Here is an 18,346-nt window from a genome sequence, read left to right as displayed (position 1 = left end):
AAATAAGCAGAGCTAATAATAATATATAACAATAATTAATTAATACAACTAAGAATTACTGTTAATTTAATAAAACAAAAGATAAAAATCTTTACTTTTTTAAAAAAAGATTCAGTTTTTAAGTTCTATTAACTATCTACCTCACTTTCTTCTGACAAATGTGGTTCTGGTAGAATATTATTGCCATATTTCTTTGCTACAATTGGTAAATTAAAATACCAACTGACTTGTCTGACTCAATAGTCGTATGCATGGAGTTACATTCCCTATGACTGTGGCTGGATTCAAGATACTTGTGCTCTATAACTTCAGTGTCTGTATTTGCTCTATGATTATCATTTTCTTTTGCTTTATTACCGTCTGTTTTTCTGTGTTGCTGACTATAATACTCCTGTTTCAGTTCACTTTTCTTAACTTCATCTTTCATTTCTTTATATTTTTTGTATAGTGCACATTTGATCCTTTGGTTTGAAAAAAGATAAATTATATTTTTTGCAAAAGTATGTGCGGTACACAGACTGGCAGACTGGTTTTATTTGTTTATTTTTACAAATTTCTTTATAAAGAAAATACATTTTTAAAATAGACAGATTTTTATCCAAGTATCTTCTGCTGCTAGACTTCCTACAATAATGTGACTCCATTGTAGGGAAACTCTCATTGTACTGTTAAGATAATTCATTTGGTCTTCAGAGTGTTTGTTTCCAAGAGTGAATGTACCCCTCTTATCCCTGCCCACAAAGATCCCACAATCATTCTTCCCTTCTAAAGCTTTCAGAATTGGTCCATTAGGAATAGACAAAGTTTTTTCAAAAAACCTTTGACACACCCTAAATCTAGTATCCATTTTATTAAAAAAATAAAGATTTTGACATGAAGAAAATGCTTACATAGTCTCTCTTTTTCTGAAAACTTAGGTCGGCATGAGAACTTTGTTCATGGTTTTATAAGGTTCACAGGAATATCATGTTTTTTATAAGATTCTTTTTCCATTTTGATTTATCTTCTTTTCTCCATCTTTTTAGACTGCTTTGAGTTTCTTTTGATTAACATTATTTGGGTTTTTATTTAGGGTTAAATCACTAATCCCAGGGTCAGAGTTTTCATTGATACAAAGGGATGAACCATTTTCTGAATAAGTCTCTTTGTCACTAAATGTAGCTTTGTTTTCAAGTGGTGCAGTTTTTTCAGAAGCATTATCATGTTTATGATGAGAACTAACATTTGAAACACTTTCCCTATGCTATATCCATATGAATTACTTGAAAATGTACTGCTGCTTACTTTGCTGTTTTCTTCACAGTTTGTAAGAAATTTGGATCTTTATCTGTATCATCATTGAATGAATAAGTGCTATTTTCAACATTACTAGCAAGTTCTTTAAGTAAATCTTCCACATCTTTACTGTTATCCATCATAAACCTTCCTGTCATCATAATACAAATTCCTTTTTTCACTTAAGTAATAAACAAAAATTAAAAGTACATTAAAGAAAATTAAAATGATAACCTCTAAAGTTACACAAGTTTTTTTGGATGACAAGATTTACAGAATACTAGCATGCAATATAGTAACAAGAAGACACTCACAGTAACAAGATACTCATTGCACGGGTTAAAAATAGAGTGAACATAGAAAACGTTTCCCTCCAACTATGATGTCGACTGATCAGTGGTACTACCAACTGCATTGATGATGGTATTATTATTATACCAAAACTCACTGATATTGACTTCTTACCCGAATCAAATTACATTATTTTTACACTTAAAGATTTTCTCATATTCTAATGATGATATGCAAAAAAATTACATGAAAAATTTTCGGAATTAAATACTGAATTTTTTAAATTTTGACTTGGCATAGAAGCAACAATATTGTTCTACCATTTAATAAAGGGGGTTTCTTTTGAAAATGAGTTGAACATATTGTAAGTATTCCAAAAATACTTTTGCAGTTGGCATACTCTTACAGTTAGTAAACACACTTATTTAAACTTTAAATTAAATCAGTAAAGAAGTAGTCGAAAGTGGTTGTAGGAAAATCTAAAATTTTAATTTGATTGATTCAAATAAAAAAGGCTTTAAACTTTTAATAATGAGTTACAAATTAATATTATTTTATGAAACATGTTCCACTGAGTAAACAATACGAGATAAAATATTTTTTATCAAATCAGTTACAAAAACTGTATTCATTTTGAGATCACTTTGTGCTAGTAAGAACACATTGTTTGGGATTGTACCAAGAATTAAATGTTATCAAACTTTTGAACCATTAAGGTTTACGAAAGAAAAAGGTGTATTAAAAAAATTGAATAATAAAGATTTACAAAAAATAATAAAAACATCTGCTATTAATAGGAAAAAATATTGTTCAGCTGCCTGTGAAGTATTAGAAATGGAAATTTGTAAAACTTTTAACTAACTTGAATTAAAAAACTGGAATATGTGTATCATGTTAAAGCAAAATTTGTATTATGCTTTTAAACAAGAAAGAAACATTTCCATCTTGAGTACTTCTCTGTTATATAGAAACATCAACATCAACATGTTCTCTGTGTATAGAAACATTTTCTTTTCTTAAACAGTTTCTTTTCTCGAACAGAAACATTTCTGTTTGAGTACTTTGAGGGTAAAAACAGTAAAAAAAAATTTTGTAGTATATTTTTTTAAAATACTTCAAAAGGTGTAATTGTCCAAAAGTATAACCAAGATTTGGAAACCAAAACATCAAAGAGATTGAGAAAAATCATCTTAGTCTAAGAGTCTTAGTCTAGAGTAAGTCTTAGTCTAGAGTTTGTCCTCTAGGATCTAGAAAAAAATGAATTTTATGTAATTAACATGAGAATCTGTAATATGTAGTAATTTGAGAACGGGTGAAAAGAAATTGTTGGAGGCATTGGTCAGTAATTCAAGGATGCTTCACATGCTCATGTATTAACTTATAAATGAATTTTTGTTGAGATGTGCTGTAACTTTTGTTCCTCAGTCCTCCTATCTCTTATAAAAAAATATACTTTCATCTTGCAAAACCATACTTAACTTTTAATACTGCTGTTTTAAAACAAAAAAAAAATTGCTAATGCATCTAATGTTCTGTTACTGTTTCAGGAAGCTTGCTGACAGTGATAAATGCTTGGAGTAATGCAGTAACAGTGCAGGAAAATACTTTATAAGAGATAAGCCAGAATAATGAGTAAATTACAAAGTATTTCTGAATTAATTTTTTCCCCTAGACAACACTTGTAGAAGACAAAATTTAGAAGAAAGATAACTGGAATATTTACAAACTGGTAACTGAATTTTTTTGTTTAATACATATGTTGAGATTAGTAGAGTAAAATAATTTAATAGTATTAAACCATGTTAAGTGGACAGAGGATCTAAAAGAAAAATCTGACGTGGACACCACATAACTTCCTTGTACACCTATTAAGTTACATATATTTTTTATATATTAATATTTTTATTTTTTTATTTATTTTTTTTTTTTTATTGAATTTTAACAAAAATAAAAATCCTAATATTTTCCATCTAATATTTAAATCTCATCAGTTATCTAAAATTAATTATAATAATATAAGTTTCATACACTTCATAATTTATACATCAATTTTAATAATATAATGTAATCATAAATTTTAGCAAAATCGTAGCACAGAACTTAATCAGTGATGTAATTTTTTGTCTATAATGTTTGAAATAGTTCTTTTTGGAGTAAATGTAATAACTGTTCTTTTTCTATATATATATATATATATATATATATACATATATAGAGAATAATAGGGTAAACATGAAAAGGTTTATTGGAAAATAAACCTTTTTAGGTTTGAAATAAAAACTTTGTTAATTTACCAATAAGTAAATAAATTCTAGTTGACTTTGAGAGAATTTAATTCTGGGAAAATTGATGTAAATAATGTCTATTAAAATTAAACACAAATTTTAGAAGTTCAAATTTAATTAGAAGTTTTTTAATTAAAAAAAAAAAAAACTATCTCAGTTAGGTTTCATAAAACCTAACTGAGATAGAGGTCTGGGACCACTTTTATTCGATTTAGTAAGTACCAAATTTACCACTCGATTTGTACCCCAAGAATTCTAGTACAGTTTAATTTCACAGAGGGAGTAGAAAACAATGTTAAATTTTTGCGAGCCGAAACTCGCTAATCAATCATTTTCTGACCTATGTTTATATGAACATGTGTCTTATTTTTGGCAATATAATTATCTCCTGAGAGATTGCTGTGCAATTTGGAATCACTCTGTATATATATATATATATATATATATATATATATATATATATATTTAAAAAATCAGTCTCTGTTGTTGATTTTTAATATATATATACAGAGACTGATTTTTCAAAAGAAATTTAACATACAGTAAAAGCTAGTTGTGAGGTAATTTTTTTATAACTTACTCCTGAAATAGTATGCAGTAATTGATTTTAAAAACTGTTGAAATTTTTCAATCATAATGCATCATGGATATCAAAATTCAAACTGTGAATTCTAATTATAATGACCTAAACCACCGTTGGTTGTTTACAACTAGACATTTCTGACACGTATATATGACATCGGTGTCAAGAAAACTAAAATCTTACCAACTTTTGATAATTTTTTATTTTATAATAAACCTTTTTAATAATTTCTTTATATAATCTATTTTTGTGGTACATTATTGATTCTAAACCATGCCGGCGTAATAAGTCATCATATTGAAATTATTTTTCTTATTTTAGAAAAATTAATGTTCATGTAATTTTTTTTATTATTTAAGAATAAATTAAGTTTGAGTATTGTATTTATTTTCAATTTTTTTGTAATATTTATCTTATTAAATGTTGAGTAATTCTTTTCACAATAGAATTTTCAAAGTAATTTCATCATTAATAAAAATTAACAAATCTCTAACAACCCTATTTATCAAATTTATACATTACATTTCTTGTACTTTTGTAAAATAATACAATCTTTGTTAGGTTTATTATTATTATTTTCATAAAATTTTTATTAAAGATTATGCATCATTACATATTAGACTGTAAGCCAATGTATTCAGCAAGTATCATTAAAAATATAAAAGAAAGTTAGAATGATAAATTTTTAAGTTAATTTTACAAAATTATTATACAAACATAATATTTACATTCACTATCAATTACAACCATATTCGTGTTAATACTATATATTATACTTAATCGATTATGATTATTTACTGACAGCTGCCAAGTATCAAAGGACATGACTGTCGATCCATTGGAAAATTTCTTAACTCCATTGGACACTTTGCCTTAATTGTTAACCTGTCAGACATAAAACAAGTGTTGTTGGTTTAAATTACAAATAATACATTGTAGACTTCTGTCAATTAAATTGAGGCTTAGGTTAATAAGAACACACACACACACACATAAATACTTTTAGGACATGTTCTACTGGTGAAAATAAAGAAGAAAGTTCATGTAAACAAACGTAGGTGTTCAAATAACTAACCGCTTCAATGTAATACCTCAGTTAGGTGTAATTACTCTAAATATATTTTTTTTCTTGAATTTTTACGGGCATCGACTACTAAGGTCATTAGCCCTCGTCACGTTCTTAATATTAACTAAATATTAACTTTGCCGGTTCATATTTTGTAATAATTAAAAGACATTGTCCAGTTGATGATTAAGTATTAATTTTAACAAGTTATAATGATCGTTATATGTTAACATTTAAATATAATTTTACACTACATTGTTGAAATAGATAATGAATCTGTGAATGTTGACAGTAAGAGCTCTAAATTTAGACCGAACAATGCATTAATAATAATAAATTAGTAATATAAATATCGGCTATAAAATAGGCTAGCTGAATATACAAATTTATTTACTTTTACAAAAGTGTAAGAAGAACGAGACAGTTTGTGCATTTATAAATTAATAAAAAGAAAAAGAGAGTGAGTCTTAACAATAGGTTTGGAAACACTTCGTTAGAGTGTCATCTGGCAAAAGATTTTTCTCTGTTTCGTGCACCTTCTGTATTAAATCCAGACTGTAATTCTTGAGACCTAAATTAAAGGGTAAATTGAGAGGTTTTATATGAAATCTGACCTGAAAAATTGAAATAATTTTCAATATTACAAATCAAAAAAATAAATATTTTAGAAACAATATTTTACAGTATTAACTTACAAATAATTAAATAAACTATTGAAAATGTCCTTCGCCACTGAGAATGCACAGCACTCCACCTGACAAACAATTTTGTTCATAAAATATCTTATAAGCTTAAAGTTTCTGTGAATTTATTCATATCATTCTACTCAGAATCAAATTCTCTATAAATTTTGTTTAAAACTTCTACATTTTTATTACCCATTTAACAAATTTATTTTGTGCCAAACATAATGCAGTGTGGTTTTTGAAATCAATCTTCTGTCTTTTACCCTAAATTTTTTGAAAACTAGTAGAAATACAGTTCTAGAACTTAAAGTTTTTAGGTCAAATTTCATATAAAACCAGTAAATTTATTATTTAATTTGGGTCCCAAGAATTACAATCTCGGTTAATTTCACAACCCAAATTTTTATAAAAAAGTCACACCAGACAGAAACTGTCAAGACACGTCAGGCTGTTCATTTGGACAAATTGCATGTGAAGTAGTGCCTTAATGGGAGTTCACATACTGAGAAATATGTTTCTTAATGCACTAACAGATAAGACAAAACTACTTTTGTTTATGAGCACAGGTAACACTACTCTTGCATCTATACATTTTCTCATGCAAAACAACCTATCGTCGAGTTCTTTTATTCTCAATATTACTCAAACTCTAAGAAAAAAATCTCAATTCTATTAATCTACAAACGTTTTGTTACCCATGTGTCTTTTTTTAAAAAAAAAGAAGACCTAATAATCAATATATCTATTGCCATTTAATTTAAAAAAGCATTTAAAAAATAGAAATTATTTAATGATTTTATATATATATATATATATATATATATATATACAGTCTATTCAGTCATTTAGCGTGATCTCATTATTTAACTTACTAAATAAGATAAACTTTATTTTGTAAATTACTGGTATTCAGATGTTAAAATTTGAGATTTTAAATGGCTACCACTTTAAAGATTAGAATTGTTTTCTGTTTACTTATGAATTGTGAATACTAGATTTTGAATCAATATTTTATCAGATGAAAACTTGGACTTATAGAGTTTTGCACGAAGTATAATTTAGTAATTGCCAACACCCAATTTAAAAATCATAATAGAAGAATATACACTTGGAAAAAGCCAGGCGATACTGCAAGGTATCAGATAGATTATATCATGGTTCAGCAAAGATTTAGAAATCAACTTGTTGACTGCAAAACTTACCCTGGAGCAGACATTGATAGCGACCATAATTTGGTGATAATGAAATGTAGATTGGGGTTTAAAAACCTGAAGAAAAGGTGTCAGATGAATCGGTGGAATTTAGAGAAGCTTGAGGAAGAGGAGGTAAAGAAGATTTTTGAGGAGGACATCACAAGAGGTCTGAGAAAAAAAGATAAGGTAGAAAATGTAGAAGAAGAATGGGAGAATGTTAAAAAGGAAATTCTTAAATCAGCAGAAGCAAACTTAGGTGGAATAAAGAGAACTGGTAGAAAACCTTGGGTTTCAGACGATATATTGCAGCTGATGGATGAACATAGAAAATATAAGAATGCTAGTGATGAAGAAAGTAAAAGGAACTATCGACAATTAAGAAATACTATAAACAGGAAGTGTAAACTAACAAAAGAAGAGTGGATTAAAGAAAAGTGTTCAGAAGTGGAAAGAGAAATGAACATTGGTAAAATAGACTGAGCATGCAGGAAAGTTAAGGAAAATTTTGGGGTACATAAATTACAATCTAATAATGTGTTAAACAAAAATGGTACACCAATATATAATACGATAGGTAAAGTCGATAGATGGGTGGAATATATTGAAGAGTTATACGGAGGAAATGAATTAGAAAATGGTGTTATAGAGGAAGAAGAGGAAGTTGAGGAGGATGAAATGGGAGAAACAATACTGAGATCTGAAGTTAAGACAGCATTAAAAGATTTAAATGGCAGAAAGGCTCCTGGAATAGACGGAATACCTGTAGAATTACTGCGCAGTGCAGGTGAGGAAGCGATTGATAGATTATACAAGCTGGTGTATAATATTTATGAAAAAGGGGAATTTCCGTCAGACTTCAAAAAAAGTGTTATAGTAATGATACCAAAGAAAGCAGGGGCAGATAAATGTGAAGAATACAGAACAATTAGTTTAACTAGTCATGCATCAAAAATCTTAACTAGAATTCTATACAGAAGAATTGAGAGGAGAGTGGAGGAAGTGTTAGGAGAAGACCGATTTGGTTTCAGGAAAAGTATAGGGACAAGGGAAACAATTTTAGGCCTCAGATTAATAGTAGAAGGAAGATTAAAGAAAAACAAACCGACATACTTGGCGTTTATAGACCTAGAAAAGGCATTCGATAACGTAGACTGGAATAAAATGTTCAGCATTTTAAAAAAATTAGGTTTCAAATACAGAGATAGAAGAGCAATTGCTAACATGTACAGGAACCAAACAGCAACAGTAACAATTGAAGAACATAAGAAAGAAGCCGTAATAAGAAAGGGAGTCCGACAAGGATGTTCCCTGTCTCCGTTACTTTTTAATCTTTACATGGAACTAGCAGTTAATGATGTTAAAGAACAATTTAGATTCGGAGTAACAGTACAAGGTGAAAAGATAAAGATGCTACGATTTGCTGATGATATAGTAATTCTAGCCGAAAGTAAAAAGGATTTAGAAGAAACAATGAACGGCATAGATGAAGTCCTACGCAAGAACTATCGCATGAGAATAAACAAGAACAAAACAAAAGTAATGAAATGTAGTAGAAATAACAAAGATGGACCGCTGAATGTGAAAATAGGAGGAGAAAAGATTATGGAGGTAGAAGAATTTTGTTATTTGGGAAGTAGAATTACTATAGATGGACGAAGCAGGAGCGATATAAAATGCCGAATAGCACAAGCTAAACGAGCCTTCAGTAAGAAATATAATTTGTTTACATCAAAAATTAATTTAAATGTCAGGAAAAGATTTTTGAAAGTGTATGTTTGGAGTGTCGCTTTAAATGGAAGTGAAACTTGGACGATCGGAGTATCTGAGAAGAAAATATTAGAAGCTTTTGAAATGCGGTGCTATAGGGGAATGTTAAAAATCTGATGGGTGGATAAAGTGACAAATGAAGAGGTATTGCGGCAAATAGATGAAGAAAGAACCATCTGGAAAAATATAGTTAAAAGAAGAGACAGACTTATAGGACACATACTAAGGCATCCTGGAATAGTCGCTTTAATATTGGAAGGACAGGTAGAAGGGAAAAATTGTGTAGGCAGGCCACGTTTGGAATATGTAAAACAAATTGTTAGGGATGTAGGGGGTATACTGAAATGAAACGACTAGCACTAGATAGGGAGCTGCATCAAACTAATCAAATGACTGAAGACAAAAAGAAAAAAGTAATAAAGTTGAAAAAATGGCAAATTACATATTTTTTCTGTAATATTTACGGCAATAAAAGTATGGACATTGTACTTTCTTAGAAAAACAAGCAAAGTATGCATAAAGTGAAAAGAAAAAAATTGTTTATAAACAACTTTGTTTTATAAATTAAAATCGATGTAGTGATTTTTTTAGGTATAACTTGAGCATTGAACATAGCAGTTTTGATATGTAAAAAATGCCAGTAATAAAAAAAAAAAAATAGTACATTATAGTCATTGTAGAATGGAACACGGGAGTAAACGTAACCCAAGGTGCATATCAGCATATGCACTTTTTTTGTAATCCCCATCAGGAATAAAAATAAGGTGGCATTTCAGTTTCACGCAACGATACTAAAAATCTACTTTACGCCAAGATGTAACAAAAAGAATTTTAAGTGTTCTAGTGAACATCTTTTATATTCTTTTCACTTTAGTATATGTTTTGAAGACAAAAAAAGACAAAAGGCACAGTATCGAATCAGTTTAAAGCGGTCATTAGTCCTCTAAAGATTACCTAAAACGTTTGTCTATAACAATTCTTGATATGACCAACCATTACGGCAAGGGATGACCAAAACAAAAAACCAAATTAATAAAATATCACTATAAATTTCTTATTAAGTAAAATATTGAATTCATTTAAAGTTCCTACTATTCTTTGGATAAGGGCCTAATACTTATCTAAGCAATGTTTTTTTATATCACCAACCGTTGGCCCAGGGGGTTGAAAAAATGGAGTTTCGAAGACAAAAAAAAAATCCACAGTATCGAATCGGTTTAAAGTGATTGTTAGTCCTCTAAATATTACCTAAAATTTTTGTTTTAAGCAATTTTTGATATGACCAACCCTTACGGCAAGGAATGACCAAAATGTTGCTGGAATTGTAAGATGGGGCTTGTGCTAAACATGTGAAACTTTTTCACATGCAACCATTATCGTATCGAGTAAATTTAACATTTTCTTAACTTTAAGGTGGAACTCTTTTTTATCCCGTACTTAGAACCGGTGAAATCTACTTCCGTCTTCCGGCGTGCCGAAAGGGATTTTTTAAAAATGTTTATAAATAACAAATAATAAGAAGTAACGACAACAAATAGAGTAAGAAGAAATAACATGCTTACACGATCAAACATACTGCCCGTCAAAAAATCATAAGATTTTTTCTTTAATGTTTATAAACAATAAATAACAATAATAATAATAATAATAATTATAAAATAAATTTTACTACTGTAATTTATTCATTCAATATCGTAGAAGATCTTAAAACACAACTATTTTCGATACAAATAAATTGATACTGAAAAAACTATAAATTATCGATTTAAAAATCAAATGATTCTTTGTGGCCTTTTACTTACATCTCGATTCCCCTCCGAGGGGAGAAGATCCCTGCCTCGTAGCGTGTCAGGTCGCTACACCACCCCTCCGTTCCTAGCCAGCAGTGGCTTTAACGAAGGACATCTTCTTGCCCTCAAACTGTAACACATTCCACAGTGTACAGCACGGCCACGGGGAGATGCCCCGAGGGACATCTACATCGGTAATTCGTCACGAGAGATAGTATGAGCTCCGTCTTCCAAAGAAGACGGCTGACACCTAACGCTACCACGTTGCCCTCAGGAACTAAGTAAAAGCCTAAGAAAATCACGGAGAAGAAGACCCCGCGCCTACCACAATCAGCAAAATTTATTCCACACCGCAAACGCCTCAAGTACGCCACGACAGCGTATCTATCAGCGAAAATTAATTCGGTAACCGCAACGGATCGTAAGAATTTAAGCGATTGGAGCACAGCCGCTAGATAAACAATAAACCAAGTCCCAGAGGTCCTAAAGTTTGGTCTGTCGGGAGCTGAGTATAACCTGTAATCTCCCACTGCAGCTCCGGTTAGGAGGGCCTCTCGGAATACACCCTGGTCGATCGCAACCGATTTAACCCGATAACCCCATTAGGTGTGCACTCCAATTCGACAAATCGCCATGCTAAAGTTAATAATCGTGCACGGGGAACGAACCCCCCGGACACAACCTCCATTAATACTACTCTAACCGGGGCCGGTGCCAAAGCGCCTACCTCCGGCCAGTTAACTGCCTGGGCGGTGCCCTAGCCACCCGGAAGTCCTACGGGACAAGGCCCCGCAAGCGCCAACACAGTACAAGGAGCCAAGACTAGTCGGTTGTACGGCAGCATAAGCTGCAAGGAATCTACACTCTGCCAGGCCGACACCATCAAAAAGAAATTACCACTGCCCAGACAAGTCTGGGACTTAAAAGCCTACCGCCAAATCCACCCGTTTCCGATGCAGAATCCGCTCTGCAAGCAGAGCAACACAAACAGAAACCCGCGGTCGAGAAAGAACTGCCGAAGAAGCGATTTGGCTTCGCAGCAAAAACACAGCCTTCCGCATCAGAAAATGAGGTGGATCATTTTTTAAAAAGCAACTTAACGACCTGGCAGATCGCAGGTCGCATTGTGGCGCGGAAGGTCACAAGCGCGGGAGGTCGCGCTTGTGACCTTCCGCGCCACAATGCGCGCAGACTGACGCATACTTACAGAATTTGGCCCTGTGACCAAAACGACAGCACTTAAAGCATCTTTGTACATCTATGTACTCCCTAATCCTGCAAGAAGCGAAATCAATGTACAATCTACCCTCAGACACAAATTTCTGGAAGAGACCAGCACCAAGTTCAAAAACGCCGTGATACTGCTGAGCCTCACGGCGGCCGGTCTTGAAGAGTAGCCTACACTCTTTCTCGAAAGCAGCCTCATCCAACTCGGTGTTCTGCTCCCTCACGAGAGACAAAACCTCCTTGTCAGATAGCCGCCGGTCTAGACCCGGGGCCTACGCTTACGCTTGGGGTCGACCTGGACCTCAAGCTTTTTCACCTCATGAGACTCCTGGATGACTCGGACTGTCTCCTTGTCATTCGCAACCGCTACCAGACCCTTGCTGGTCTCTTTGATTTCCCTAATTTTGAGGGCCTTCCGGTTACTACGAAGAGCAACCTGAAAGTCCTACTTGAGTTGTCTACTAGACTTAGTAGACCCCTCAGACTGCGTGACGAATAAAACCTCGGGCTGCTTGGAAGCCTGACTAGCCTCACGCTTCCCCTTGACAACATCGGCGAACCGCCTTTGCTGTCTCGGGGCAGGCGTCGGGACCTCAACAACTTTGACCTCGGCGGGCTTCGAGGCCAACTTCTCGTAACCATCTGCCAAAGCAGATAGCACACCCCTAATATGTCGCAAACGGGGCAACATTCTGTCCCTCGCACTAGCGCTGACGCTCTTGGGACCTTCAATAAAGTCGAAAAGATAATCCGTGCTCTGTCGAGCAGCCGCCAGCATAGCCGCAGAGCTCCCAGGAACACCCTGGGACCTTTTACTTACAATACATATATACATATTTGTATAGTCTATGATATTCTCTGTAACGTAAAGATGCCAACGCGGCGTCATACATCTAAATCGGTTCAGCCGTTGAACTGTTACGATGGAACGAACGAACGTATATATATATACCTTAAAAATATTAAACTCCTTTTTTGGCAATTATGTAAAAAGAAGCATATAATGAAATTAAATTATAGTGCAAAGAGTATTCGTCGGTTGTATTGTTATGTCTACTGAGGCAAAAAGGTTGTTCTATGACTCATCAAAAAGTCATATTTGTATTGTCAAATATAAGTTATAAATATAAGTTTTATAACATATTTTTAATTAAGCATTCAAAAATAAGTTGTTTCACAAGTATTTAATTGAAAAAAAAAATTAAATAAATTGGCTATCGAATTCCGAAAAAGTAGCCAGAAACAGATTTATACATTCCTAATTAAATTCAGTCTTTATGCTAAAACCTGAAATGTGTATTCTTCAATAACTAAAAATGTACTTGATATCTCTGACCAAGCTTAGTAGCTAAATGCATAAGAAAGGTTTTAGTGGTGATTATTTTTTTTTTTAAAGAATTAGACAGACCCTGGAAATTCTGCAATCAGACCGCAAACAGCACGACTGAGGGCTATGTTTGCAATCTAATAATGTTTTACAATCTTATAATGGACTTGTAAGTTTACAAAATTTCTATTTATAAACAATCAATCGCATTAGCAATATTTTTATTTTGTATCATTATCATATCAAATTGGTTGGCGTATCCTGATAACCGTAAACTATAAAGTTTATGTAAAGGTAATGTTAAAAATGTAACATTACAGCTGGCGTTCTATATCATAAGTGAATTGTTATGTGAACCTAACTTCTGGAGTTTTAGTTTCTGCTTTTTTTGTAAATTTGTATTTATTAAGATTATTATGACTTGTAAGAAATTTCATTGCTTTGATTCATTTTTTATTTACATGTTTGAACATGTGACCTTTTTACTGTACGTTACTTTATTTTCTTGGACGTATATAAATTTACACCGGAAAAAGTAAATTACATAAAACAACAACATGTTTAGTTGAAAATTTATATTGGTTGTGTGTAAAAAATATAAATGAACAAAAATACCACAACCAGTATTCTTGAAACGATGCGAATTTGATTAGAAATAAACCGAAATTTTGTTCCTTTATAACAGCGAATTAAGTATCGTAAACAGAATGAACTATGTCCACGATAAACTATTCTAATCCTGACAAACCGATAAACATAAACCGATCACAGTCACAGCACCCACTCATCATAAGCATGTCAAATATTCCTCATCTTATCTGAATATTACAATGTTACTTCGTTCCGCATAATCATAATAAACAGATTTCCAGCCAGTCAGAAAGCCGTATTTACTAAACGATTCATTAAAATGAAACATTTGATTGATCGGAAAACCTTATACTTAGACAAATTTAAACCGATCGTACTGTGTAATTTTTTGGCCGATCGCATTCCTAAATGGTGTTAACATCACATCTCAACCAACCACAAAACATTTTTTATGAGTTATAAGCGTGAACGCATGTAAATATTAAAAAATTTGTATGATTCGAGCGCTCATAATACGTCATTTTTCATAACCATTACTAAATTAAGATGTTTCAGATTAGGATAAATAAATTCTTCGATACTTTAGAATGATCATAATTCAACGTTGCAAAACTCTTTACAATTTCGGTTATCTATTAAGATTAAGATATTAATTTAAAATATAAAAGAATTTAACAATTATACGCTTTTAATACTTTTATTGACTTACAAGCAGGATGTATTAGAGGAGGTCTTGTATTATTGTTTCAGTGGTGAATTATTAGTTGTACAAGGAAATATAATTTTTATAATTATGTCAGCACATTGTTGTCCTTTTAGGTTTTGTCTGTGGCCCGCGACAATACTTTTTAATTAGTATTCAGCAACTACCAAGTAGAGTTTACGCGTTTATCTGCTAAAAACTAAATATTACCTGATTTAGTCGTTCGACCGATCCTGTACTAAGTTAGTGGGCACAATATTGTTGCCGATTAAAATCCTCTGATCGATCTTCCAGTTAAGGAAAGAGTAGTTTATGCAACATACCCGAATAAGCAACTCCTGTTACGCTTGCTTCAGCGAAAAATAACGGCCCGTAAATTTGCTGTCGGGATATTTCACAGAAAACATTTAATTTTGGGGAGTCCTGTTCGCACCGGAAGAGTTCATGGGGTTTGGCTCATTCAAAATCTCATTTATTTTTTAAGCCGATATGTTGACTTACCGCTAAAATAATAAAATCAAGAAATTCGTCATCTTCATTCTGCAACATTTCGAACTAGGAATAAATTTCGTTGTTGCAAACATTTTTAAACTGCCCTCATTACATAATCAAGGTACACGATAATCATAAATAACATAAGAATATAATTTATATATATATGTATATGTGTGTGTGTGTGTGTGTGTGTGTGTGTTTAGACACCCTTGGATCTGGATTTTAGTATAAATGAAGACACTTACAAACGTTTGAGAAACTTAGAAAAAGGTTTTTTTTAATGCTATAGTTTGGCTCAATTATCCATTATGTTTACCTAACAGATAATTTAATTTAATAAATTTGTTCAGTGGATTGGTATTATTACATTCTTAAAGTTTAGTATAGAAAAACCTCCTTAAAACCCTTCCTTTCTTGTTAAAAAAGATTATACATCTTAGTTTGCTATTGTAAATTCACTGAAACTCATGAATTAACTAAAATTGTTACAAAAGTATAACAATCAGTTTATTAAAGTTAAGGTAGAAAGCATAGAATTAATAGATTGAAGGTATACCTTCAAAAACTTGGATTTTACAGAAAGTATCATGTTTTCACAGAAACATCTCCAAAATCAAGAGATCAACGGGAGCTTTTTAAAATAAGTTTTTTTACACCTTCTCAAATTTAGCGGTGAAAACCCAGGAGTGTGCTTAGCAAGTAAACTTATAAGTAGTTCATTAACGTGGTTCTTTTATAATAAAGCAAACCGCAAGAAGTTTCTCGAAGAAGAATTAGTAGAGACTTACCCTATAGAAAAAATACCCTTGAAAAAATAAAAAATTCATGATATTCGGCTAGCTATTACACATTTCTACAAAACAAATATTTTCTATATTGAAATTTTGAAGATAAAAATGTTTGGATTTCAACAAACACTATAAATAACTTATTAGTTCTCTAATTTATTTTTTCTAATAGAATTGTACTTCTTTTTTCAATGTACAGAGATGCTTAATCTTGTGATTGTAGGTGAGTGATATAAGATGCAAATTACTCCTACAAAATGACTTAGCTATTCTTAAGAAAGAATTTCAGTTTTTGCCACGCTTACTAAGGAAGTTTGCTTCAGTGACTTATTCATGGAAGCAAATATTCTGGTACACATCAGCATTCTAAGTCCAATAAAACTATTGAAGTAAACATTTTAAATTTCATTCTTCAGCACAGCTACTAAACTAGCTAATGGTCATTGTACTGCAGATAATGTTATATTCACTAAGATAATGTGAGTGGTGGTCTTGATTTTCATGAGTTGTCTTTTGCGTGCATACTACTGAAAATACTCATGTCAACTAAGACTATGGTCTTAGTTGATATACAAGCATATGTGCTTGTACATACAAGTATATGTGCTTGTATGTACTTTATAACATTATCAGTGTACACATTTTACCACAGATTTACCTAGCCGATTTTCATTCTGCTGTCTGGTTAATGAGTGACTGTCTTCGTTCCCATGCGTGTAGTTTTACAGCACGTACAAGTAAAGACTTATGCTCAAATATGCTTGTACTTCAGATAGTGTTATGCATCTAAGTTATACAAAATATTCCCATAAATGAGAATCTGGTGATTGAAAATCTTTCTTGTACAATTGATCCGCTTAAATATTCTCAAAAATTAAAATAAAAATATTTTGTAACACACAAAGGAAGGCTGTAACAAAAAATGGTTAAATTTGATCTAGGCATATACCCGCAAAGATAGTTTTTATAAGAACTTATGCTTACAATCACTAATAATTAATGTTATTGATTGTGAACTATGAATATAATGATATTAAATAACAGAAAATTTGTTTTTCAGTTTTTAAAATTTTTAAGAATTATTTTACTTACCTCATTGAATATAATATATCTCCGTGTTGGGTAATTCGTAGTAATTTATTTGGCACAGTAATAGTATGTACATAAGAATGTTTTCCGTTATAAAAATATGTATCAGGACGCCATATCCGTTCCAACATTTTTATACTCAAACTAAGGCTTCTTATCGGACCTAAGAAACTGAGACGAGGATCTCTCCATGTTTGCCTGAAGTAGCAGTCCATTGAATAATCCTAAAAATAATTATTAACTGCTATGATATTTGCATTAGAGAATTTTTAATCGATATTAATTATATATTGTAATTATCAATAAATAAATGTAGTACATTAACACATCGATTGTAGGATCTCTTAATTTTCTATATTACAATGAAGATGATGATCTAATGTCAATTTAAGAATGAACAGTATATTCATTCTCAAGGATAACAATATCTTATGACATGTCATGTGTTTCTTTATAATAGATCTTACAAAAAGTTTGTTGGGCCCACCTAATCCAGTATATTTACCGCACAATTCTTATCTTAATCTTTTTTTTTAATGTTGCTTGGTTCAATGTACTCTCTCTCTTTCTTTGTACATTGTACTTTTACTTTATTATATTTTTATAATCTGCATCTTCAGTTTCTTCAAATGAAATTTTATTTAACTTTCTGCACCCTCTACAACTTAATACATGTTTTTCTTATTTTTGTCCAATTTAAACATAAATTTTTCTTCTTTTCTGTTTTCTGAGTTATTTGTTAATAACTACAACATATTTTTATATAATTATATTATTGTTATTTTTTTCAATAAATATTAATCTAGTACTTTTTCTTGTCTCATCCGGTAACATATATTATAATGTTGTCATAACATATGACAAATGGCTACACTTAAATTCACCATCAGTATTTTGTATTACATGCCAGAACTTTAAATGTGTTGCAAAGAGCATTCTAGTGACTAGAAAATAAAGGTGTGGTATGAACCTTAGAATAAATGGAAAGAAAACCAAATATTTGAGAATGACATAGCAAGATATTATGCTAATTAATAGGCAGGAAGATTCTGGAGAATAAGATCATCTGAAGAAATAGAAAATATAATTCAAAATTAAAATATAAAATTTGTTTACTGCAGTAGAATTGGCTGGCTGGAATATGTAGTTAGAATGGAACATACCATTTCACTAGAACAGAGTAATTTCTG

General features: G+C 31.4%; 1 protein-coding gene across 1 annotated transcript in view; it reads right to left on the bottom strand.

Moving 5' to 3' along the window:
* LOC142320406 (gamma-aminobutyric acid receptor subunit alpha-6) overlaps positions 1-18,346 on the bottom strand; it is a 105,549-nt gene that overhangs the window by 18,433 nt on the left and 68,770 nt on the right. Inside the window, 3 exon segments of the mRNA XM_075358113.1 lie at positions 509-529; positions 5,220-5,319; positions 17,160-17,380. Coding sequence (XP_075214228.1) covers positions 509-529; positions 5,220-5,319; positions 17,160-17,380 — 342 coding nt within the window.

The sequence above is a fragment of the Lycorma delicatula genome, chromosome 2 (genome assembly GCF_047948215.1).
Source record: "Lycorma delicatula isolate Av1 chromosome 2, ASM4794821v1, whole genome shotgun sequence".
NCBI lineage: Eukaryota > Metazoa > Arthropoda > Insecta > Hemiptera > Fulgoridae > Lycorma > Lycorma delicatula.
Note: the sequence above shows the minus strand (reverse complement) of the source record. Positions and strands in the feature narration are given on the sequence as shown.